Raw genomic sequence first — 26,615 nt, 5'->3', positions numbered from 1 at the left:
TTTCCAATATTCTTTTGCAGCTGCAAACTCTGGAATTGCCAGCATTCCCCATTTCTGCCAACAGCTTCTATTATTGTATGGTTCTAGGAATTCAGATTTAGCTCTTTACATAAATGTTAATAAAATAAAACCAGCCCAAACACTGTAGATATCTTAGTTTAGAAAAACTGCCTGAAAAGCTTCCGTGAAGTTTGAAAAACCCTCCAGATACTAATTTTTTCCCTTATTGACATTAAATCCTCCTTTTAATCAGTAAACCCGCAGCTATGCATCAGGAATTAAAGCTAATATTTAGCCTTTGAATAAATAAGAGACATTTTGGGAATAATGTGCCTATTGGGGAACTGTGGGGAAAAAAAGACAAGATTATTGCTGTTGGTATGCTCTTTGCTGGCAATTGCTCTAACTAAAGCAGAAGTGGCAGAAGTAGCTTTTTTATTTTTAGAAAGATATCCACAGTGATTTATTAAACCTCTCTGGGGAAGACAAAACTTATGCTCTCAATATATTTACTTGAGGAAGAATTTATTTTCAAGGCAGAAATCTAATAATTTCTAAATAAGAAGAGTCAGGCTTCTGTAGAAACACCAGGGCTAATTTTGGAAGAAAATACCTCAAAAATCAACTACAGAGAACCCAACTGCATTAAACATTGTGTTACTCTATTTCATTCAAAAAATTGTTCAGGAGCCCCAGCAGTGGAGCAGACAATCCTATTTTATCTCTACACTAAGCACCTTATATATTTCCTGTATAGTTCTTTTAAATCTAATGAGAGCAGAACCAGTTATAAAAATTAAAGCTTAATTTACATGTGATAGAAAAACATTGCTCAGTGCAGTGCTATGAGCAGCAAGGTTTGAATAGTGCTAAACCCCTGTGTTCTCCCCTTTCCAAAGAGATCCTCCACAAAGTCATAAAATATTCTTTCATTTCTTACTGATCTAAACATGCTTTAACAAAACATTATCTCATGAGAAAAAACTACAGTTATGCTTCCTTCTCCCACAGAAGGGCCACTTACTCCACCAGAGAAGAGAGATGTCCTTATTAGCTGTTCCTCTCAATTTCCTTAACAAACAAGCATCTTACCTTAACATTTTCTCCTTTCTCTTGCTGATGTAAGATACTTTCTCAAACACTTAGTAGATCTCCATCCTCTGCTGCACCGACCTCCTTGGGATGTGATGGTTCCTGGGTTTCACAGCACTCCAGTGTTTGAGGTGTCCATTCTTCTCAGCACCCTCTGCCTCCAAAAACCTCTTTCCCCAACAGTTATTTTCTCCTTTGCCAAATTCTCTTCACTGTATCACTTTCAATGATTTCTTAACTTCTCCTTTAAAACAAACAAGGAAACCACCCAGCTACCCTTATTCCATCTCCTCACACTCTTCCTCTCCCCTCATGTTATTCTTCCCTTGCCCAAGGGAATATCTTCACTGTTACTGCCAGCTGAATTCCATATAATTCCTACTTCTCCTCCCTCACAAATTTCTCTTTATCTCTCTCAGTTGTTTTGGTTTTCCCTTTTCCCTTTATATCCCTTGCCCGTGTCGCTTCAGCTTGCCTGCACTGTGAATCAGGGCATCAGAATGTTGTGTTAATGTTCTTTTGTATTTAGTGTGGGGAATTCTTTTTGTTGAAGTCAGGAAAGTTTGTGCAGCTCATGTGATGAATGTGTATTTTAATGTCAGCAGGGTAATGAAGTCTCCAGTACCCTCACGCCCCTGATTTAGAATTCTTCCCAGCATTCTGTATTCCCCAATGGAGCCCCTCAGCATCTGCCATCCTTGGCAAGAACTGCCATTGAGCAGTTCTTTCCATTGCTCCACCTTCCTTCCTCCACTTTCTCTTCCCCATTGCCATCCAAAAATCTGTGGAGGAAGGGTAAAGCCCATAAAACAGACTGAGCAGCCTTCTCAAATAATCACTCCTAGGAAATGATGCACAGGAATTTTTAAATTCATGTTCCCTAAAGCCAGTGGAAATTAAGATGTACCTGCTGCTGTTGCAAAGAAGGCAAAGTCACAGATCTATCAGTGAAATACAACTATTTCACCAGCATTACAGACCCAGGCAAAGAGAATGGGAAGTGACATTAAACAGCTAAGGGAGAGAGAATTTTTGCCTACTTAAGTGTGGGAAATCCAAGAATCAAAAGACACAGGGTCTTAAAAGTCCCCAGTGCTCACTGTAAGAAATAATTGTGTTTGTCATTTAACAAACACTGTAAGAAAGAATGCAAATACTGCAAAGACAGCAATGGGGTTCTAGTTACAAGGGATAAATTAATTGCTGCACAAAGTAAAACCAGAAAACTACTCAAAACAACCAAATCTTTTAATCAGAAAGCAACAAACATGCAAACAGAAGGTATAGAAATTTATTTGAACCAACGTTTTTACTATCATGAAAGTTACTTTAAAACATTGATCCAAGCTCCCACATTTGCTGTTTAAGGAAAATATTGCACTTGGCATCTTCTAGCACCCCTCATAAATGGCAAAACATTTCAAAAACATTTTTGTTTATTTTAACTTGCACACTCTCCCCAAGTCATGCACACAGTCATTCAAAAAAAACCAAAAGGTTAGGTTATCCAAAAGCAATACCTCAGAATTGCACTAAAGCTCTGTAAGGAAAAATATAATTAATGTCTTATACAAATTCCATTGACTTCCAGGTGCTCACACACAACTGTTGGTTACTCTTCATCTTCGTTTTCATTCTCCTGGCCAGATCCTTCTGATCTGTCACCTTCCAATCGGTCTGCAAAACAGATTTAGTAAAAAGAACCTGTAAAATCTTCTTTTTCTGGTAAATATTTATTACATGCTGTCTCCCTGTGCTATTACACAATGGGCTATGGCTGTGGGTTTTATGGTAGAAGAAATTCTGTGTGGATGTACAGCAGAGAGTGGGTAGAAATGTTACCACAAGAAAGGAGAAAAGGAGAAATGCCCTTAAGGATTTCCAGGCATGAAAGCAAAACATGTGTACAAAAGGAAAAATCTTGTAGCTGCTGACTAGCTGTCAGCACAGAAAAGATGAATGCAAGTATAACATTAAAATGAGATGGTGACTGCAAGGGACAGAATTGCTGTTCTGGGGAGCTGAAACTCCACAGAGTTAGAAATATGAATAGTCCAGGAACTGGGAGATCACTGCCTGTCACTTCAATACAGAAAAAGTGCCTTTTCATGTAAATATTCAGAGAAGGGCAAATACAGAAATGTGTGAGGGAACATGACTGGCTCAAGACCAATCACTCAAGCAACATGCAGGCAGGTTTAAAAACATTCTATCCAGCCATAAGAGATTTTTGCTGAAATTGTTGTAACTGAAGTGTTGGGCAGTTCTTTTAGTTATTTCACTCCAAAGAGATAATGACATCTGAAAGAAACAGGAGCATGGAGGTGCAGCACTGGGCTGGGCACATGGCACCCTCCTGGCTCCTAGGGCTCACAGAGCAGCCGGAGGTGAGAGAGAAGCAGCAGCTGCCACAGGCACAGCTTCCTTCCCACCTCACCACTGCTTTGCTCAGACAGAGTCCCCATATTCCATATCTCCCATCACTTTCACCTCCATCTTCAGGCCGGTTAGGGTTTTGCTCCATATGCCATGCCAGCCTCCCAAAACTTCATCTCCTTGCTTCCTACACAGTGTGTGATGTCTCTCTACTGTCCTCCATCTACAGGGTCAATCCACTGCACTCAGCTTCTCCAGCACCAACATCCAGCTCCAAGTGATGATGATTCCTCCATGCAACCCTCTTATGGGCAGTTTTTCCCATGGGAACTGGAGGAACATCCTGCTGCCCTGGGAACAGCTGCCAGCAGCCTCAGCAATGCCTCCCACAGTCCTCAATCTTCACGTCCTCCTTCACCCCTAGACAACTCCAAGCCCACAATCACACCCAGTTTAATCTTACAGTTCACTCCAGTCCTCCCCAATAGTTTTCCCATCACACAGAGCTCACTGAAAAGGTAATTCCTGAAGAGACAACATCTAAAAATATATTTTGCTCTTTGTTTTGAGATAAAAATAACAGCTGCAAAGACGTTGCAAGTCTCACACCAAAGAAGCAATTCCTAAGTACTTCTATGAAGAGAACCTTGAATAATGCTTGAATCTTCTCACCAACACCAAGTACAGCCACAGCCAGCTGCAGGTCTTGATGATTTCCCAATCAAGCTGCTATTTCACAGACCAGTGCTGTGGACAAGCTCTTCAGAAGTCTCTCACCTGCTCTTATGTGATTCAACGAAGCCAACATTCGGAGCATGAAGGAGGCTGGAACAGTGATGGTGTTTCTGGTCTCTTCCAGCATTAATTCATTACGAGTTATAACCTGGAGGCAGGGAAGGGAAAAAAAACAGCATCAGAAATAAACACAGATTTATACTGCATCCATAGAGGCTTGTAGATAGAAAGTTTCTGAGCAGAAGCCATTTTACAGAGTCCAAAATTACACTAAGGGAGCAATATTTTAATAATTGCTATTGAATACTGTTGTCTGGGGTAAGAAAAGTCAGACAGTGGATTGTGCCTGCAGGTGTCCAATTAACTATCTGAAGAATAATCTAGGAAGATCATGGTTCCACTGTCCACATGCATGGCAGATACTAAGATGAGTGACTAAGAAAAACTTTGGAAATCTTTCATGAAGTAAAGCAGATTGATGATAGAAAGTGCTGTTTCCAGATGGCAACTGTTGTAGAGAACAAAGTTCTAGCACCAGTGCTGGCCAAGAATGTGGGAAGGAAAAGAGATGAGGTTACCCTCAACTCCTACCTTCATGCTGCTAGAAACTTTTGGAGAAAATCCAAGGAACACAAGCCATTTTCTATCCCACTTCAGGAACATTCTTTAGCTCCATAATTCTTTGTAAACAGAGCTACAGCTTGCCTCAAAAATTACTTGAAAAAGCCAGTTGCTACTGTCTAATTTTCAAGGAAAAAAAAATCCACTAATGAATACTACTTTCTCCTTCCCTCATTCCTTCTTTATGGTACTTCCTTGCCATCTTACTTTCTTCCTCCATAAATTTCAATCCCACACTGTAGGTTGTCTCAGCTTTTAGACTATATTCTTTTATTATCATGAAGCACAAAATTTCTTTAGGTGGAGACAAGTTATGACCATTTTTCAGTCTTTGTTCCCAGATCAGCTGCTGTAAGACAGGAAAATAATGAAATTCTTGTTCTTGCCGAGACTCTTCAAGCCTGTTCCTCTTGTGAGGAACATGTTCTTGCAAATGTCTGCAGTTTCTTCTCCCTTCCCAATCAAAGCACCTCTTTTCTGTCATTCTCACCTGTTTGCCAGGCACTTGGCACAGCTGATCCTTCCCTTACAGAAGCAAACTGAGGAGACAGCAGGCTGCTCTTTATTCCTCTTTCACCCCATATCTCTCCAGTGCATCATCAATAATCTCCCTGACAACCTGGTGCTGAGGTTTTTTTCTCCATTCAGAAGTTTATTCTCATCCCCACTGTCTTTTCCTATTCACTAAGGTCATGGCCTCTCTCAATTTTAAATACATTTCTGTATCTATATGGGAACTTTCCTCAAACACAGTGTTTTCTCCCCAGACCTTCTCCCTTCCATAGAAAATTCAGTTCAGGTATGTTGGACACTTATTCCAGCCAAACTTAACATGATGAGAACTATTTTATTACTATAAACTTCTCCTGTCCCCTACATAGGTACGTCAATACAAGGAATAAATTAAAAAGCAAAAACCACGTAAAATTACAAACAGCACTGCAGTCAATTCTTCTGAAAGTTCTACATTTTTTCTTAAAGAAAACACAACTAAATATCTAAATAATTTGTTATTATTAGAAATAAAGGGAGGGAACTAAACTACAATCATTACTTTGAGTACACATTTATGTTCAGCAATACTTCTAAACCCCAAAGGCTCCAAAACATGTCACAACTAAAGCTGTCACCCAATATGCAAGGAAGTGTCACTTCACTCAGTGCTAAAATAATGGGAATGGTTCAAAACTCACAAGTGGATGGTTTGGGGTTTTTTCAAGGGATGTGGGGTGGTGGCTAAGGGTTGTGTGTTTCTGTTTGTTTGAAATATATTTAGCACTACTACAGAGAAATAATAATTAAAAACCCCCAGTCTACTCTATTCATGCTACCCAACAGATTTCAAAAAAAATGCCCCCAACCTGACCACCCCGTAACAAAATCTGTCCTATAATATTATTTACAGAAAGCCATATAACATTGATACATTGTGTTATGTAAATCACTCAAATATGATTATTCAGCAGTCAGCTGTATGGTCACCCCAGGCCACTTGCTATATCCAGTTATTGCTCTGAGGGCAACATGAAAATACTGACTTACATAACTTCACATTGGGCTTGCAACGTTTGCTTTATTCCGTGAAGCTCCCATGTGCAATCTTACCCTTTAAGTCCCTTTTATGCCACTAAATATTTAATAGGATTGATTTTTGTACTCTCTGTTGTTCTGTATATCGTTGTATTTCCTTCAGTTTATTTCCTTCATCTTCCCTTCTATTATTTGTTTAGAGACAGGCACTATGTTCATTTATTAATTCCTGCCAGTTTTCCTTCCATATCTGAGTGTTCACATTTCTTCCAACTCCTTTTACACACATAAGAGCAGACCATGTTATACAATTTCTAGGAGAACTGAGGAAATGCAAAGTGCCAAGGATATGAAAGTCAGCTGTTCTGCAGGGCAGCTTTTTATTTGTAGCTCATTTGTTGAACATTAAATAACTCTGCTAATTCAGTAATAGCAGTTATTTGTACCAAAGGCTTTTATAGAATTAAAGACACAACATTACCATGAAAAAGGAGGAAAGGTTCTTACCTCATCTGCAAGTTTTCTGTTAAAAATCTTGGATTCTTCCAGTGGTGACCAAATTTTTATATCATAATCGATACCCGAAGAGGCCAGAACTAGAAGTAACAGTAATTCTAAATTAAATGTCTTATGTTTATTGGTATTTTCTGCTTTTAAATGGAAGAAAAATATTTCACTTGAAGCATTTATTTGCAAATGTCAGATCTCATGCTGAACAGAGCTTGTAATTACCAAGTCTCCACACGAGATCTGCTCCACAGATTATTTGGTTTTGAATCTATCTATATAGATACAAAGAAAACAAGTGCAAACATCAAGAGTCCCCTGTATTAAATTTTAAAAGATCACCAAAATATACAGAAGATAGAAGCAAAAAATAAAAGCAAACCCAGCCACTACTGATCCATTTCTGCTGATATGTACATGAATTAATAGCAAAGCTTTAGGTTTTGTAGACCCAGGTATAAAGGGCAGAATCAAGATAATTTCCAATGTACTTTTGATAATTTCAGTAAATTCATGTAAATTTATTTGATATTTAAATATAAGGATGCGATGGATGCTGTTATAAAGTATGAAAAATATGAAAAGTTGCAGAACATTCTCTAGCCCATTGCACAAAAACCACTTTAGGAATTTACATTCCATAGAAAGCTCTCAGTAACTAGGAAGCTGAACAAGATTAACTGTCCTAGAAGGAGGATGAGCTCCCTTAATGACATCTTCAGAGTGTGACAGGGAGACAGTCACACTCCAACAAGACATCAGCAAAGCTACAGGGCACTTTGAAAGGTGCTTCCAAAGGGAGTATCCAACTCAGGACATTTACAAGAACTCAATTTCAGTAAAAAAGTTGAAAGTTTGAGGCTTACCCTATGTAGGACAGTATTCCATGTTCCCCCAAACTGTTTGAAAAACCCTCAGCCTCTTCTAGTATTATTATAACAACTTTACTTGCTCATTTACTAATAGCTGACTCTTACTATACAGCCAGGTAAGCTGTGAAAAAAAAACATTAACACAAATACTTTCTCTGAAGGTGCCAGAGGCTGGAGGATGGTTCCAATTTTCCAGCTACATGTGATTCCTTCTACTGCTTTGGTCCATCTTTTCTATGAAGGATTTCCTCTAAACACAAGTTACCAGGATTTCTATTAATTTTATTAATTATTCTAATCTCACAATGCCAGTGAGGGAGACACCCACTTCCACTGCATTTTTGAATAGAGCCAGAGAGAGACCAGATTCCAATATAATTTCCAAGTATTGCTGGCATTTCAGCAACCCCATATTTCCCTCATTAGTGTCATAGAAAACATTTTATATGTTGAGGGCAGCAAAAAATGGAGATTCTTCTTATTACATCTGACAGTATTTCTATAAATTCTGCGCCAGGAGAAGTTTGATTTCAATCAATTTTTGAATAAGGAGGGATTTAAGGGCCAAAGATCATCAATAAGAGGCAAAATTAAAGACAGGATTATCTGAATTACACAAGGAACCATGAACAACAGTTCATTAATCATTGCATTGCTCTGTTGAGACAGAGTTTAAGACTGAACTTTAAAATGCTCTAGTGCAGAGAAGCTGGACATGCAGAGTGGGAGAATGCTGCTCTTACTGGGGTCGAAGGGGTGAGGCTGCAGGCAGTTCACCACGTGGTTGTCAGCCTCCAGCAGCATGAGGTGCTCAGCAGTGTGGCGGTCCCAGATGAAAATGTGGCCACAGTCTGAGCCACTCATGACAAAGTTGGATCCCCAAAAGTTGGCTTCCTTTATCTGCAAGAAAAACAAAAGTTTGTAAGACTCAGCCAGTGAAAAACCCATCCTGAGCACACTCCCGTGCTGCTGAAGGAAAGCTCAGCCCATGCAGAAATAAGATTTAAGAAATTTTAAAGGGAGCATTTAAAAAAGAGTGATTAAAAAAAGAGAGTTCAAAAAGCTTTAGATTTCCAGAGCAAAGTAGCTGCTAACAGGAAAAAAGAGAGGAGTTGGGGCAGCCTGAACAGTATGAAAACAAATGTCAGCAGATCTGTCACTTTCTGAAGTTACAGAAATGATACTGGAGACAGGAGTAAGCAAAGGAGTTTTTAGGAAAATTTTGGCCAAGTTAAAGTTTGTGATAGGCTCATCCCTGGGGGGGGATTTTCCATTACAGAGAAACAGGAGACAAGACAGAAGCTCGTGAAACCTTCCTCAGAAATCACTTCTGATTTTACTCTGCATAGGACCTCAAAATAACCATTGTTAAATGATATAAATTTGCTACCCCATGTCTTCGACAGGTGAGAGGTTTGATGGGATGCAGAGGGAGAAGGGGCATTGTTTCAATGGCAGTCAGAAAACTCAGTCACGAGATGAGAGCTGAGAGCTCCACAGCACTCTGGTGTTCGTGCTGCAGGAACAAACCTGGAAGGCTGCAGTGTAGCCTTGTGTGTAGAATTGTTATTTTGAGAGCCAGCAGTACCTCTTACAAACCCTTTTAATGGACATACAAGGGGCAAAAGAGGTACCTGTGCAAGCAGGAGCTTCCTGTGCAGCAGCTTGTGGAATTCACACACACCATTTCCAATGCTGGAAGTTCAGTTTGGCATTTAGAAGTAACTCCAGCATAAGGGACAGAATTTTGAGTTTGAGACTATTTACACAGAATCCTGCTATGAATTATTTTCCAAGTAAGGCTCTAAAGAAGATCATGCCTGGATCCTTATCCTTTTTTTGGCAGATTTCCTTCAGAAAATGCCCTGAAGAGAAGGGCAGAGATGTTGCCTTGCTCCATCCTTTGCCTCAGCTACCTTGACACAGATTCATTGGTAAATTGAACTCTTATGCTAAGGAATACATGGTTTATTTCCAGCATAAACATGCCCAGTTTTAAATTTCAGGCTTGGTAGATCTTTGTCTATAGAATATGTCCCAATGACTGCAGTCAGTGCATTAAAGTCATCTTGATATCTAAAAATAAGCCAGAGAAGCTGCATTCCTGTAATAGATTCCAACGTATTAATCTTTCAGCTTTTGTTTTATTGCTCCTTTTAATACATGTTTTCATTATACTGTTACATCTAGATTATCTCTAATAATAAAAAATTTAATTTTATATTTTAATTTTCAATCATGACCTCTTCCTGTGTCCTTTGTATTCTCTTACTCATGCTTCTTAATTCTTATAAAATCTAATTTTAGCACCACAAAAAAAAATGAACATAACTGAAATTCATGTTTTAAAATTTTGGTTTTCAAATATTTCTAAAAATCACTGTTTTAAAAGCAGGACTATAAAAAATGTAAGGCTGCCAAATTAAGTTTTCAAAAGTAAGGAAGAATCAGAATTATTACATTTGCCTACATAACCTTAATTCACTATATATACATATACACATACACATCCCCATATACATGTATGTATATCTAAAAATTATATACATATATATAAATGGTTCATGTAATTGACAACACAACTTTATCCCTGGGCTGCTCAGGTGTGTAGGAAACAAAGCTTTTTTAAGCTGTCTCCTTCATAAATTTGAAAGGGAAATATCACTAGCCCTTGCCTTGCAGGAATGAGGATATTACTCAATCTAGCAGATCAAAATGAAGTTTGCAACCATGGAGACCAATGGGGAAAATAAAATTACATTTTCTTTCATTCTGTGAATTACTTGCTGTAGGTGCTTGTGTGAAACAAAAGCAAAAAGTTCAACCCATATCCCCAAGAAACCAAACAACCAAATCTGTTAAATAACCTATATAATAACAGAGACTGTTATTATATGCAGACAGAGACTGAATTAAGACTTAGATGAACTCACTTTTAGTATCTTTTGACTACAAAGTGCCTGATGCCAAGACCTTTAAACTAATGGGAGTTTGAACAATTTAAATTGATTTCTGAAATGCCATGCAAAACTCCTTGTCATTAATCAAAGTTTATTCTATACCCTGTTGATTATGTAGACTGAAATATGTATTTACTCAAGCATTTTTCCCAGTGTAATCAAAGCTATTCACACAAACCCTAGAAAATGGCATTTTGAGGGTAAAGGGACTACTCACATCAGCTGCAAAATACCACACCAGCTACTTCTGCAAAATACCACCTAGAACTCAGAACTTCACATCTTCAAAATATTGCAAAAACCAAAAAGAAGAAATAGCAAGGAAAGGAGCACCTGTTTTTCATGCACCATTGCTTTACAAGCACAATAACTGCGTTTTCTTAAAATACAGGATTTTGTGTGGAAAAGACGAAGCATCAAGTAGCTAAATTATAATTTAATAACTAGCACTCGTTCCTTTTTTTAATTCAGAGATGTCAAGGTTCTTCAAAACTCTGATTTAATCCTCACTTTAACTTTGAAGAGCTTGGAAGGGAAACATTAAATAATAATTTTGAACAGCTTGGAAGGGAAAGTGAGGATTAAGTCGTAATTTGGAAGGTAGGCACATTGTATGCCAAATTAGCTGAGAGAGAAAATGAAAAAGAAGAAATTTTAATGGATGTTAAGGGGAGAGAGTCTTAAACTCAGGGGTATTTAAATGCCTTTCACAGTGACACGAGTCACGCTGATTTTAATGTTCATTTGGAGCAGATTCTGTGCCTTCCAAGTGAGCTTGGAGCCCAAGTGCTTCCAGTGCACCCCAAGGTCCTTTTTGGCAAGCCCAGCGGGGCAGCTGCCCTGAGTGAGCCCATGAAGCCCCAGCCCCAGCCCCAGCGGCTGTACCATGGTGCGGGAGTTGCGGTGACCTTTATAAACCATCTTGATCAAGGGGCGCCTGATGTTCAGCGTCTCCAGCTCCTCCATCTCCTTCCTCTCCTTCCTCCTCCTGAAGAGCTCCTGGATGCGGGCCACAGCGGATCGCCTGGGAATGCAGACAGCAGCACTCAGAGCCCCTCCCCACACACTGCAAGGGCTCCCAAGAATCATCATTAGGCACTCCACCGCATTCTCCATCAGTTTGACACAGACAGCAGCATAATCCCAACTGTAAAATTACAGACGTGAATTTTTTCCATCCTGGCTTATGACAAGAATAGCATGCAAGACAGTGGAATGTCAAGAGATGCCAGGTTTTATTCCCCCTCTGTAGAACAAACTTCAGCTGCTGGCAAAATTCACATGCTATTTTATTTTCATTCTCCACCCATACTGAGGTAGCAAAATTCTGAAGTGAAGAAAAAAATCTATGCCAGAACAGAAGTTTTTAAATTTTAAAAAGCCATTAAGGATCTAATGTGTATCTCAGTGTGATTTGGTTTTTCATAAGATCAAAAAAATTTTTCAGAAAAATCTATGCCAGAACAGAAGTTTTTAACTTAAAAAGCCATTAAGGATCTGATGTGTATCTCAGTATGATTTAGTTTTTTGTAAGATTTTGACCAATGTATTTCTTGTCAGTATTTCTCTATGACAAGACTTAAGAGTTAAACAGCTTTTAAAAAGTTCCTACTAAGGCAAAAGATGATTTGAGATCAATTATTGGAGCACCTATCCCATATGGTAGCAGTAAGGTTTACAGCTGGAGATTTCCTAAAATAACAGGGAAAAAAAAAAAAAAGCCAAATTACATAATTTGTTTTGTGAATATTTAATTCCAGGAACTTATTTTTTTATTAATCTGTGAAAAGACCTTGATGTCAATTTTTTCCTGTTTAGCTGTTCAGTTTGCAGATGCCCACAATTCTAGCTATGACCAGTCACATCTCAGTTCTTTTTCTTCTGTCATTCCTTGTCATTACTAGCTTTGAGGTCCTGAACACAGTCCAAAGGGAATGTTATTCTCAAGAAGAAGCAGGTACAGATTTTAGCAGAATGCAAGGAGTGAAATTGTTACAGCAATTTATATGACCTTAAAAATTAAACTGATCCAGGAACCTTACTACACTGCTGCCAGAAAGTAACCTGAATTTGGTTTTAAGTAATGTTTTCCAGTGTTTTAGTTGCTGATCCTGGAGACTCCAGCAACAAGTCCTCTACTCCAGAAAAAAACCCCCAGCAGATCTATCTCATAACTAATTCTCTCAGCCAATTTTTATGTCTAATTTTTGCCACAGGAGAAAGTTACACCAAAAAAGTTAAGGTGAAATAAATGTTATGCTACAGCTAAGCAAAGAAGAAGGTACAGTGTAAGTCATTAATACAAATAAACAACATACCACACACTGTTTTACTAAGATCACCTAATACAGCTAAGCTTTCAAAATAAATTTTAATATTTTTTAATAGAAACCAGAAGAGTTTTGAAAGCACCAGCCAATCGATTCATTTAACAGTATGCTCTTTATTATAATACACTTTTAGATGTTTGCCTGGCAAACAGCACCAGAAAAAGTAGACTACTACTACTTCCTTGGTGAGAGCTTTCTATCCTTTCAATACCTAGACAATTTCCTGGTTCATCTTTTTTATACTACAGTAAATACACTGTATTTTTAGTTAGCTGTTATAATATGCCAAGTTTCAACTTTAATCTTCAACAAATTTAAGACGGTTCTTCACAACATCTTCATACAACAGAGGAGTAAAAAAAGAAGCCAATGTTCTTTACTGTGCTTTAAAGATCACCGAGTTATTCTCCTTGCCAGTTTGCTCCTACATAAAGGTGGCATGCACATGATATACTGCATCTAACAGTTACAGAAATTTTAAACCATTCTTTGTGCAGATTTGCGTTTTACTTGCTTTCAAAAAAAAATGGGGTTTGTGTGAGAAAGTAAAAGCATCTATCATTTACTGTGATTCAGTTTTGTAATTTTGGTGCATATATTCACATTAATTAAAGATGTGCAGTGAAGAGGGTGGGAAGTTAAACATCATTAGGACTGACAGAGCAGTAGACTTGTCCGCTGTTTCAGAAGGGTTATTTGCTGGACAGCAGTAACAAGTCTTGGGATTAGAAGATTATATGAAAGTTGCTAATTGGTAAAGCAAAGTAGTTTCTTGCACGATTTTTCATCCAAACATCTCTATAAAATTTGATCTCCTCCTCTCCATTCCCCTAGGCTGAAATATGCAGACATTACAAAAAAAACCTCAATACTACTCAGCAATCAGAATCATGCATTTTTAAATAAGAGCAGAAGCACAGAAACAACTTTTGGTTTAAACTGTCTTTCAACTAAATGGAGCTCTGGATTTAACCTCCTCATATGGGGTCTCATTTTAAAAGGCCGGAGTGGATTTCTATTTAGTTCTTGTGAAGTCAATGATTACCTTCACCAGAAGCCAAGCACCCACAATTGTCATACTGTCCTGCAGAAAGCAAGAACATGGCAGAGGCAAGTCTGCTCCAGAAAATTTAAATATGAGCCCAATTTAGTGACATTTCAGAACAAAGAACATTACAGGAAAAAGCCTTCTCTCTGAGAGGTATTACTTGTTGATAACTACAGATTTTCTGTAATTTTTTTAAAGTCATACACACACAAGAATTTAAAAATCTGATATAGCTGTTTTCATTTGTATTTGTGATGAGCAATTCCTGTCTTTGCCAAGACAAACACAGAGGCAGCCTCATCACTTGGCGTGTCAGTGGGTACAGAAGTGTGCTGTGCAATCTGAACTTGAGCTGAGCCTGGTTGAGAGCTGCTGCTTCCCTTCCAAACACAAAATGTCAGACAATGGAATTTATGCACACTGTGTTGACACTCCTCAGGCAAACCCATCAATGAGAACATTTCTAGGAAGTATTCACAGAGCACTGCTTTTCCACTTATGATCAGCCAGGTTTGAAGACCTCAAAGTTAATTGCTGCAATTAATTATCAAAAGTCCATTTAAATTACGCCTGAGATGAATGGAATAGGGATTCAGAAGTGAAGCAATTTTTTTTTAGTTAAACATAGGTTCAAGATAGGCAAACAAAAAAACAAACCCACAAAAATCCTGTGATGCAAACTGATCTGCAGCTATGTATTATAAATTGAGAGAAATGGAAAATGTGTACAAACATAAGTCAAGCCTTAAAATACAAAGCTGTCACATTATATTCTGTATATTTAGAAGTTCTGAAGCATAATGAGGATTTTTTAAAAAACAAGAATCTGTACAATTTGCACAGATAGATACCTGGTTTGTTTGTTAAAAGACAATAATGTAGTGGCTGCCATAAAACTCATCTGGTACCTCAGATAACCCTGCTTCTTCCAAACACCATTTATCCCAGCCTGATAATGGTGAGTCTCCTGAGCTCAGCTGGGTGCAGAGCTCACATCTCCCTGCTTCCTTGCTCCATCCTTGTCTCAGCTCTGCACTGAGTATTGAGCTCAGTATTGATTCCTTCAGTACTGAGGGATTTTGTCATTTCTCAAGTTTCCAAATGTACTCACACACAGACAAACACAGTCTCCTTTTCATAATAGGGCTTTGGGCTGGAAGGGACCTTAAAGATCATCCCCCAAGCCCCTGCCAGGGGCAGAGACATCTTCCACTGGACCAGTGGAACAGGACCACAAACCCTGATTCCTTCTCTTGAGCTTGCTGATGTTAACATCTTAATTTTTTATCCACTCTTGTTGCCATCTTCTCCTTTGAACTCTTCTCCCTATCCAAAACAATTGCAGAGAACCTAAGGCTTATAACCACTGACTCAGATCTTATTTCTTCATTGCCTTATGGACATTTGGACAAGGCTCCCATACACATGGTGGGATTCCTGGGGGTGTCCAATTGAGCTGGACTCAGTTGTGGGTCCCTTCCAACTGAGGACATTCTGTGATTCTGATATTATTTGTGTCTGTATCTAAACCACTGCAGCAAACCTTGATCCAGGTCTGTCATTTCTTCATTGATCCTGTAAAGGAATCCACTTGCCAGCTACCACTGATCTGCCCAAGAATTCCAGAGGCTTGTCTTAACCACCATATTAAAATAGATTTCTTGACTAAATGCCAACATTTGATTATATTTCTGATATTGATTACTTCCTTTAGGAGCCTCTGAACCTGTGGAAGAGATTTACTGCTGCTGTCAAATTTTAAGCATTTAGACAGCTCAACACCAAAGGCAAAACCATCCTGTTAACAGCACAACAACACTACCCCTAAAGTCCAAGTTATTTCACTGTTGATCATACAAAACAAAATGTTTACTGTAATTCCCTCCTAGGTAATTTTCCAGCTTTCAAACACAGTCAATGTTTAAACTATTCTCAGTTACAAACATTTTTAAATTTTCACCTGATATGCTGATGAATGATGATGAAAAGCAGAGAAAAAAGACTGATAAAGCATTCTATGCTGAATGCATCATTTATTTTGTATTAAATTTATAGCAATATGAAACTAATATTCCCCTGGGCTGTACTGAAGAGCTAATGAATTTCTTGGTAAGCATGCTGAATATAGAAAGAACACCTATTGTAAAATTTCAAGTACAAACAGCAAAGATTCCTGAACCTCTAAGAAAGCTGACAAGTTAAATCCAGGTATTCCAATTGCAGGTAAGATGAAAATATAAAGACAAAGAAATACAGATCTGCACTATTTTCCTGGAGGCACTTAAAACACAGGACTCAGGCTAAGTCTTTTCTGGAACCTCATCCTGCACCTTTGCCTTTTCAGCTACAGAAAACCAAGATGTTCATTTTCATCACTATAACACCTTTGGGCCTTTTCCCCTCTAGATGGCCTCTGGCTGAAATCACAGCAGGGAGCGTCTCCCTCTTACAGCATGTGGCCAAACACAATTACCCAAATTGCCTTTTATGTTCTTACAACTGCTTCAAGTATTTTAATGAAGAATATGAAATCAAGCAATTTTTTTCATTTAACTTCATTAAAAGCATATTGTGTAAAATTTAGCATCTATCTTTCTAAACGTGTATTACCCAATATAGCTCTAATAGTTATGCTTAGCTTCATAATCTTGTTCAGGCAAAAAAAATAAATGGGTTTTGATCCATGTAGTCTTATATTTTTGTCCAGAACTGGATGTTCTCTACTACCAGACAAAGCAAGTCAGCAGTAGCCCATGCAAATAGAATTTTCGTTCCTCAGCAGCTCAAATTAAAAAAAAAATAAAAGGAATATTTCTTTTCACAAGCTACACACTTTTCAAATTCCATTAATTTCTATGGCACACGATAAAAATGTTAATAGGTTGTAAAATGTAGACACTGCCATTTCTTTTCAATTTCCATGCAACACATGCAGCTAAATATAACTCAAGCAATATGCTCTGTAATTCATAGCATTTGAAGTACAGCAATTCTTAAAATGCCAGTTAGATATGAAAAACAAGAACCTGATAAATCCAATATATGGCAATAAAAAGGAGGAGGGGAGGAATAAAATAATTGATTACCTCATTATTCTATCACCTATCGCTGTTCCTCTGATATTATATCTAGTAAAGGGAATAACAACTGAAGTCATTCACAAATGCTGGGTACCAAGTTTTTCAAAGGTTAGCATCTCTTACAAAATGTGCTCTATGAATTCCAACTGAGAAGACTCCTTCCCAGTGTATGAGTCAGTACATGAGACTACTTGCATTTCAGCAAAAATAGTATTCAGATTATGTAACAGTACACAAAGTAAAGTTATAAATTGCAGTAATTCTTCATAGATCACAGCAGCTGTATCATTATTTCCATTTTACATTCTTATTTCTTTAGATTTTTACCTATTAAAGCTAGTTGTAGCTTTTTCCAGGCTTAGCCTCCACCCCCAGATCAACTTCAAAGTCCAAACAATATTAATTCAGTCATTTAAGAAGGAAATCAGCCCTCAGAGAGCTGTTTTGACTAATTTGTGAAAATTAAGATCAATCCATTAAAAACTGCACTCTCTGTGTATGAAGAACAGTTTGCATAGATTTTTTTTTCACCTCCCACAGATTACAAGGTACAATCCCCTGTTTGAACTAAACTTGCTGTACCCAAAAAGTTCTAAAGAAGAAATGCCCTTGCATATGTCCAGACTGAAAGACCTGCACATGTTGTCTTATTTGTCAGAGAAGGCACCTTTTCCTGGGGATTCCCTAAAATGCACAGGAGGTTATTTACTCTGGTGAGTATCTAGCTAAACTGTTCTGCTGTACAGATAATACTTTAATTTTAAAATATCCTGTGCACTTCCTTGACCATTTTGTTAAAAAGAGCATGCAATGACTGGCCCAACAACATGAAAAAATGAAATAACTGCTTAGCTTCTTTTAGTCACTTATGAAGACCATTCCTATAGAGATACTCAGTGACTACAGAAATGCTGCTGAAAAAAGTCAGGGACTTTTCTTCAATTATTTCTTCTGAAGCAATGTCCTTCTGTGTCAAAACTCTCCCTAGTCAACAGGCAGCTGACTTACCCAATCAACCAAAGGACTGTGGTATTTCTCCACATTTTGCTGGTACTATTTAAAGTCATTTTCAAAATACTAAAGCAGGTGCAGACTTTGCCTAGTCCTTCCTGACAGGTCAGTTTTAGGTTAGTTGGTGAGAAATCACCTATCCTCATTAGGTTTTGAGATTTATAAGTATCTACAATATGAAATTATGTCCCTTGTATCTATTCTTAGATCATTTGAGAAAAAGATCAAACCCTCAGCTTGAAAACATTACAACTTGGATCTGTACCCAAATAATATTCAAATAATGGAAGCCTTGTACAATTAAATTTGCAAAATAAACAATATTTATTCATAAATCTGGAATCTACCATCCATCTTAGTAAAAATAAGGTGAGATGCAGGAGGAAGTTCTCAATTTATTTAGAACTCTGTTTAACAGAGCTATCAGAAGGGTATTTCTGCCACTTTTTTTCCTTAAGAGGAAGCTACAGATTGTGATTTCAGAGTCCAGAATGAGAAATTTACCCTTCTTCTTCAATGGAGAAAGCTGTACTTCACAGTGGGAAAATGACTCAAATAGATTCCTTTATCTAAATTTCTCCACCTGTAGAGTATTCTGCTCAATGTAAACAGGAGCTATTTAGTTTATAAGAAAACACAGCCTAAAGAAAAAGAAATTGATTGTAGACAAAGCCAGTAATGCTACATATTGGAAAAGGCTTACTAGTCAAACAGATTTTTGCATTCTGTCTAAGAAGGCTACAACAGCCTTTTTAAAAATTTTTTGTCCTGTAGAAAAATGAAGCTTTTTTTCTTCATTACATAAAATATGTTCACAAAAGGTAAATTATTGTAGGCAAGTCTCTCTTCTTCAGAAAACAAAACAAAAAAACCCTAAACAAAACAAAAAACACAAAAAAACCACACAAAAAAACCCCCAAAACCACAACCAAACCCAGAAAAAAAAAAAAGACCAAAGCAGGTCCTCTTAAGTACTTTACAGAGAAAAAAAAAATCTATTTTATTACTCAGATATTAATGCCATTAATTATCTTTTACAATGACATCTTGGAAAGTGAAGTATTAGATAAACTCAAAAAAATGAGATTTAGTAAAGGAATTGTTAGGTAACACAATTTACTGAGTGAGGAAGGAGAAAAGAAGCCTATGGAAAGCAGGCTGGAGGAGTGAAGCCCCAGACTTGCAGGTAGTTTTGTACCATGTATTGCTACTGGTCCTTGAGCAGGGTGTAGGAATGGAATCATGCAGCACAATGAGGGTGGGGAACTTATTAATAGAGGGCACTGTAGGGCCTTGAGAAAAAGAACATCAGCAGTATAAAATTGAGTTACACACCTCTGAGCTTCCTTCTGGTTGAAAGGGAACACTCATTTATTAGGAATGACGAAGTAGGGAAGAGTGCAGGGCGCAGGGCTTCTGTCTGACCACGAGCCCCCACTGCAGCAGCGACAGACAAGAGAGGAGGAGGACTCAGCTCCAGCTCATTGTGCTCAGAGAATCCTCTCCAGACCAGGAGTAACAACCACAGAATTACTCCAGCAAAATCCAAACAGTGCAGGGGGCTGGGCTACCACATTCAGGGAAAAAGTGAAACATGAAGAGGAGACAGAAACCAGCATGATGGAAGGAAACCCATGAATTTTTACTGCTAAGAGTGAGAAAAACTTGGCACTCAGACTAAGGAGACAAAACCTGAAAATGGACAGGATGGACATAATTCAATGATGAGCACTGGGCATGAAAAATTATTTCAATCAAAACAGAATGTTAACACAGAACAAAGTGACCAATTTTAGTTCATGTATACCCAAGGTAGCAGCAATACTTTCAGTTAGCTTCCTACTTGTTAAAGGACATGGGGGATTTTATATAAATTTGATGAGCTTGTGAAAGGGATTTTAGGCTATAACAACTGCCATGATACCACTAGAGAGAACTTCCAGTTCCTTTCACTCTAATACGAGATATAAAAATACTAAGAGGGCTCAGAGCTATAGCTTTTAGAACCATCAGTGTCTGCTTCCTTTCTGAAAATCCAAATTCCTTTGAGCACACACAGGATGTCTTACATTTCCTTAGTATCTCAGAGTGCATTTGGAAACTCCTGAAACCTGAAGAATAGGTGGGCATGTAATGCTCAGCAGCTAAACTGGAAAACTTCACTGCTTGCACACACACAAAAGCAGAACAAAATGATCTGGTCAGGCATTAAACCTGAGCAATGAAAGCCTGCAGGAAATCCTAAACAAACACTGACTACCAAGCGACTTTCTTTCAGATTTTATTTGCGGGGGGAATAAGGGAGCAGGGGACTGCATAAAGGATTTTAATGGTATCATTCATTTAGCTGAATGATCTTTCCTAGGTGATAAATTTAAACTGTTACAGGAAAAAAATCTCACTGCACAGAGAGGAAAGAAAGCATGTCAGATAAACTGTAACTTCACTTAGGATGTCCCCACTAGTGGGAAATGGTAACAGCTGTGTGATACCTGAAGCATAATTCTTATCACATTGCTACAGAAACTATTACATCCTAGAGACAACATGGTGCATGAAGAGAAGCTATGAATCCTGCTTGAAAATGGAGATGGGATTAAAATTGCAGGGCTTTTCACAGCTTGCTCTTCAATCACTGGATCATAATGAACATTAGCTCTCCAGGGGAAAATACTTCTGCCGTTCCATAAATGCCTACAAATACTCAGTACTGCATAGAAAGTTAATGGGTTAAGATGGAATCTGTGTATATTGGCTTCTTCATAAAAACTGTCATTTAGTGAGCAGAATTACTTGCGTTTTGTAATAAACAACCACTGACTGTTCTTTTTGCCACTACTGACAATGTGCTGGCTTACGATTTCTATTTTAACTGCAAATTATTCAAAACCTTCTCTAGAAACAACTACTAAATTCTTCCTGATTTCCTAATGAATACATATTGTAAATTCCTGTGAAGAATTTGCATTGCTAGCATAAGAAATTAATAGCACTGTCTTTGAACAGGAGTAAAGCAAAGGTACGTGACACGAAGTTAAATTACATCTAAAGCTAGTAAAAAAAGGTATTATATGAAGTCTAACAACAGAAATGTTGCTTAAATAATTTAATGGTTTTGAAATTAGTGAATAAAGGTATTAAACCAACAATAGCAAACTGAGGGTTCAGTTTACTGAATGATCAAAGAAGTACGTACAGCTCTTCATATAAAAAAAGCACAAAGCTTACTAAATACACTTTTTATTCATGGTAACAGCTAGCAGCCTTTTTTTTTTGGCACACATACTAATATTTAATAACGAACAAAAGTAAAAGGATTACAGTTTCTCTTTCAGAGAAAAAGAAGAATGAAAAATTGAACATATAAGTTTTAATATATGTACTACAAACACACCATTGCTGCACAAGAGCAGTTAAAAGCTCTTGCTTCACCAGAATAAGAACACCTAAGGTACAGCTGAAAGAAAATGTAGGTCCCTTTACCCAAATTTATGAATTTTCTATACTTATGACTAGAGGAAGACTAAAAAAAAGTAAACTGCAAATATTTAGCACCGAGGTATTCAGCAGGCAAGAGATCAGCATAAAAAGGCATTAGATCTGCAAGAGCCTTCCTGGCTTGCAGGGAAAATGCAGCACATTGCACATTGGCAAATTAGACTCAGCCATCAAGTTCAAAGAACAGCTTTAATGATATGAGGCCTGAGTTTCTCGATCTTTCATTCAAAGAAATGAGAAAAGAGAAAAGAAAAAAAGCAAGTAGCATTTTGCCAAGCAGAGACAGGTATGGGCTCACCTGTGCCCAGGGCCTCCTCGATACCTGGCCCCCGGGATGAGGACGGGGTCGTCGTCGCTGTCGTCGGTCTCCTGCAGGGCCGAGCTCCTGGTGGAGGCCTCCTCTGGGGCCATGAGCCTGAAGGACTCCAGCTGGGACTGGGGCTCCTTGCTCGCCAGCAGGGTGCTGGCACTGGGCTCGGGGCTCTGGCTGCAGGTGTCTTGCTGTGCACCCTGCTCACAGGAGGCTTCTTCCTCTGCGCTCCCAGACACAGCATCAGCACCGGGGACACTTTGTTCTGGTTGAATTCCAGAGTGCTCAGGAGCCGGTTTATTGGATACTGCTAAAAAGCAAATATTGGGGAAAATAAGTCACACCATTAAAAATTATAGTCTATTTTAGAAATGGTCAGTGAAGTTAAATTGTGTAAACTGAGTTAATATTTCATTCTCTACTTCTTCCTATAACTATTTGAAAGAGTACAGATACATACTTGCTTCTGTTGTCTCTACAGCTTCATCTGTATTTTTCAGCTCATCAGCATTTGCATCTTCCTCGAGAGATTCATCAGGAACCCCTATATTAAGCAATTTAATGGTAAACCACATGATTTCAATTAGATACACATCTATAATGTAAGCAAGTCTAAATGACACCAGCACTCCTAGAAGAAACCAATCTAAGCAATCCACTCCAAAGCCAATGTCTCTACTGGAATCTCAGCTATCAGTCACATAAAAATCAGTATATATAAACCTATCTAGGTGACCAAATCAACACACTAACTAAGAAAAATGTAGTCATTTCTTGTTCCTTAATGTATTTAACAGACTATGCTATTAGACATTAGCAGCAAAAATAGCATTTGTACTCTTGATACAGACACTATTATTTCTGAAGGCAAATGAAGTTATCAGTCTATTAAAAGGGATTTTAAATTTTTGTTTTTTTTAGTATTTCTCTGGAGCTAGTCATTTGACTTGACTGTTCCTTTTAGCAATGAACTGAGCAAGACAAACACATTTAATATAACACAGTGAAAGCTTGAAAGAAATGTAACAAAATTCCAAGCACTCATTTATGACTGCAAAGTATAGTTGTTCTATTTTTCTATACAAATCGGGGCACAATATGCCCCTAAAAAGAATAATGTTTCTAGAATTTAAGACAAGTTAATATTTATTTGCAGCTATTTCAGGTTGGTGTCTTTCCTCAAATAATTCATGCTTTACTATGGCTGTGTTCTGCCTTCATGTCCACATCTGAGACTCCCAGTGTGTGCAATGGGAGCCAGGAACATAGTAGGGCAGAATTTTTGGCTTAGCATTAGTAATTCCAATGTTCCTTACCTGTTTCTTCCCCATCAGGCCCTGACTCATCCAAAGCTTTTATTTTTACAGAGTCTGCTTGGCCTTCAGTTTTGCAATGACTTCCACTCCCTCTAGAGCTTGAATTTGTGCTGCTCCTGGCAAAGTAACATGGGAAAAGAAAATAATTTAGGAACATGTAAATACATAAATAAATAAGATCATAGCAACAGCACAGCCTGATCAACATTGTCTACCTCACTGCAGTCAAGAGCTTCTGGCAGCAGCTACAATCAATTCACAGCAATTTCAAAATGCTCTTTTATTGTGTCCACTGACACTCATCCCACACAATTCCTCTGCATCACAAAACCCTGTTCTCTCCTATCGTTTTTGTTTGTGGTCATCATTGCTTTTCCAAATATTGTAAGAACTCCCAAGGATTCACTTTACCTCACTATTTGCACACTTTTTAGATGTATAAATAAAGAGAGATCATCTTATTAGAGGTATGACAAGCTAACAACTGAGCACTAATAAATAGTATTATCTCATTCAATTAAAAAATTTGATTCAGATACAAGTCTCCAGGTCCTTCAGCACAAATAATTCCTGTACCTTTTGAGGTATGGACTTTCAGTTCTCAAAGTTTTGTTATTTCTCAAGATTCACTATAAGCTGGTATATTCCTCCCCATTCATGTTTAGATAATTATTGTGGGACACCAATTTCTCTTTAAAATATGGAAAAAATCCTCAGAAAATATGCAAAAATATGTAAAATGCTGTCCTGAATGTCATTGACATTCATGTGTTTAAACTCTCTAGTAAAGACTTTAAGTAAATGAGGTCTTGTTGCTGAAATCTCTTATATGATGTGGCCTAAAACTCAGGCAAGTAATTGGACAAAACCAGAAAAAAAGGCAATTATAACATGATTCTCAATAATTTAGACTGTCTTTACAAATATCTTGTGACCTATGTAAGTTATTGGCAAATATTTAATATGCTACATTGTGAGAAGCAGCACAGATCATGCTTAGTTGAGATCTTTGAGAGTCCAGTCTAGACTTCAGGAATTTTATGTCTTATGTTAAATCAGAGCATTTACTCCTCTTGATGAGCAATATTCTGTGTATTCATTGCTGTACTGGATTTGGAAGCTGTAGGGAAATTTTTGTTAGTCCTTTCAGTATTTCTCCTAAATCCAGAATTTTCAGCATTGCTTCTGAATGGCCAGACAAGAAGGGTACTGCTAGACACCAGGTGGAGGATTTTTGCTATTTCTTGTTTCATCTCTCTATAAACCTAATCACAGCCTAAACAGTAAAATAGTTTTTTGACTTTTAGGAATCTACTACATTGTAGCTCAATGCTCAATTTACATGTCTTCCTCTATTTCATTTTCACAACTTCCAGTTCTCAGATTAGGGGGTTGCTATTTGCTCTCAACTGCATCATTTTGTCAGATGGAATTGCATCCTGCTGCTGCACTCTTCAGCACAATGTTTTTAGTCAGCCTCTGAACTGACAATGACTTGCAACTTTGTCCTACCAGAAAATGCTTCTTCCTCTCACTACCCACACCACACTACCCACCACCAAACTCCATAGAAGTTGCTGAATAACTGCAGAATTAGGTAAAAGCATCATAGCAAAACGAATTTTTTTCAAAGTTTGCTGGATCTTGGAGGCAAGATCAGTGTTTCAAGTTTCCAAACTGTGAGCAAGGTGCATGTATTGTGTCTAATGCCACAACACTTAGCAGTGGCTAAAGGTGGCTGGGTTTTGTGGGCTTTTTTCCCCCTCGGTAACAATGAGCAAGCATTTCTCCTCACTGCCTCCTAGAATAATTTTGAAAGCATAAGTAGAGGAATAGAAATAGGATGAACTAAAATAAAGATGATGGATGTTCTGGGAGATTACAAGATGCTCTACTGATAGACTTGAACACAAAGCCAGGTACACAAGGCCATTAGGCAGTGTGTGTTCCTTATTTGAAAAGGATGTCTGCAACACCCACTGCAACACCTGAGCAGTCCACAAAGTTGCTAGCTCAGCCTTATGCAAACATCAACATTCCTCAGACACAGAAATATTAATTTCAGTATTTACAACTCAGTATCTGAGCCACAGAAAGAATCACTTGCAGAATACTATATGAGAAGTTTGTTAACACCTGGACTACCAATCCATCCCTGTAGTACCCTGCTTTATAACACCCTGATATTATGCCAGGGCTTGATGAAAATAGCATGTTTCAAACCATGTTTGCATTATAGACATTCACAGTAAGTACACAAAAAAGAAGTCTTTTGTATAAATTTCACATTAAAGTATGTCTGTCTTATGTTCCGAATGCATTAAGACTACTGCCATTTCAAATTGTGTAGATACACCTAAAAATGGACATAAACCACAGGGAAAATAATTTATAGCTATGCTAGACAAGTGTTATTGATATGTGCTAATCATGAACTAGACAAAACCAAAATTAACTTGTTCTTACCACTCATCAGTGAAGTCCAGTTTTATTGTGCTTGTAGTCGTTCCTTCTGTACTATAGTGCAAACTTAAAACTGGTTCACCTGTTCCTGTTCGTGGCTTATCACTCTCTGTAAATATGGGGTTGATAAAAGTTTGAATAGGCATTAGAAATGTACATAAAGTTGCTATAATTCTGAAGATTAATTTAATTTTCAAATGTGGTAGTAGCATATATAATGTCGGTTTAAGATCTCTTACAGCCCAAGCAAAAAGTTAAAAAGTTCCAGAATAAACACACCAAATTTGCAATGCTTAAAAAGTGGTCTAAAATTATATGTAATTATAAGAGCAAACAAAGGAGATGCTGTCCTTCAACATGCAAGTAAATAAAATTTCAGATAGATATGTGTACACACAATATAATCATTAATAAGCAGATCCATTTTATATTAAATATATTAATAGGATTATTTTTTAAGTGTCATTCAGTCTTTTTGCCTTAGCAAATACACATGAAAAAAAGATTATGAGATCCAGACATAATCAGCCTAGAAAAATCACCATCCTCTACTTTGTTGCCTACTTAGAACCCAGACAACTACCAGTACCCTTAGGCCTGCTGTAAATTGTCAGTCAGTTGTCATAAAAATACTCTAAATTCATGTTTCAAGAGTTTTATGCTTAAAACCCTATTTTATATGATAGCTGCAAGCAGAAGGGAGCTCTTGTAAAATGGGCTCACTCACAATGTTCAAAAGCAACAGAAGTGAATGGAACTGAAAACCACAGCATACTGCTCACTCCTCTGCTGCAGAGATGGTTCTAAGATTGTTAATGGGCTCCTTCAGAACACAACTGCTCAATGACATCCATCCATCCATCCAT

At 37.7% G+C, this 26,615-nt stretch overlaps 1 protein-coding gene across 5 annotated transcripts in view; it reads right to left on the bottom strand.

The window, feature by feature from the left end:
- Nucleotides 1-2,319: 2,319 nt before the first annotated feature.
- DCAF6 (DDB1 and CUL4 associated factor 6) overlaps nucleotides 2,320-26,615 on the bottom strand; it is a 74,177-nt gene continuing 49,881 nt past the window's right edge. For 3 of the 5 annotated variants that reach the window (XM_021550182.2, XM_021550184.2, XM_021550185.2), the window contains 9 exons: nucleotides 25,753-25,858; nucleotides 23,287-23,402; nucleotides 22,431-22,514; nucleotides 21,959-22,280; nucleotides 11,579-11,717; nucleotides 8,477-8,633; nucleotides 6,862-6,950; nucleotides 4,246-4,351; nucleotides 2,320-2,769 (listed from right to left, as the gene is read on the bottom strand). In XM_021550182.2, the coding sequence (XP_021405857.2) occupies nucleotides 2,705-2,769; nucleotides 4,246-4,351; nucleotides 6,862-6,950; nucleotides 8,477-8,633; nucleotides 11,579-11,717; nucleotides 21,959-22,280; nucleotides 22,431-22,514; nucleotides 23,287-23,402; nucleotides 25,753-25,858 (1,184 nt within the window). In that variant the 3' untranslated portion in view covers nucleotides 2,320-2,704. Of the gene's footprint in view, nucleotides 2,770-4,245; nucleotides 4,352-6,861; nucleotides 6,951-8,476; nucleotides 8,634-11,578; nucleotides 11,718-17,157; nucleotides 17,200-21,958; nucleotides 22,281-22,430; nucleotides 22,515-23,286; nucleotides 23,403-25,752; nucleotides 25,859-26,615 lie in introns of all 5 variants that reach the window. The other 2 variants (XM_021550186.2, XM_021550183.2) reach the window with 2 other exon arrangements.

Source organism: Lonchura striata, chromosome 2 (assembly GCF_046129695.1).
Source record: "Lonchura striata isolate bLonStr1 chromosome 2, bLonStr1.mat, whole genome shotgun sequence".
Lineage (NCBI taxonomy): Eukaryota > Metazoa > Chordata > Aves > Passeriformes > Estrildidae > Lonchura > Lonchura striata.
This window is presented reverse-complemented; position numbering and strand designations above follow the sequence as displayed.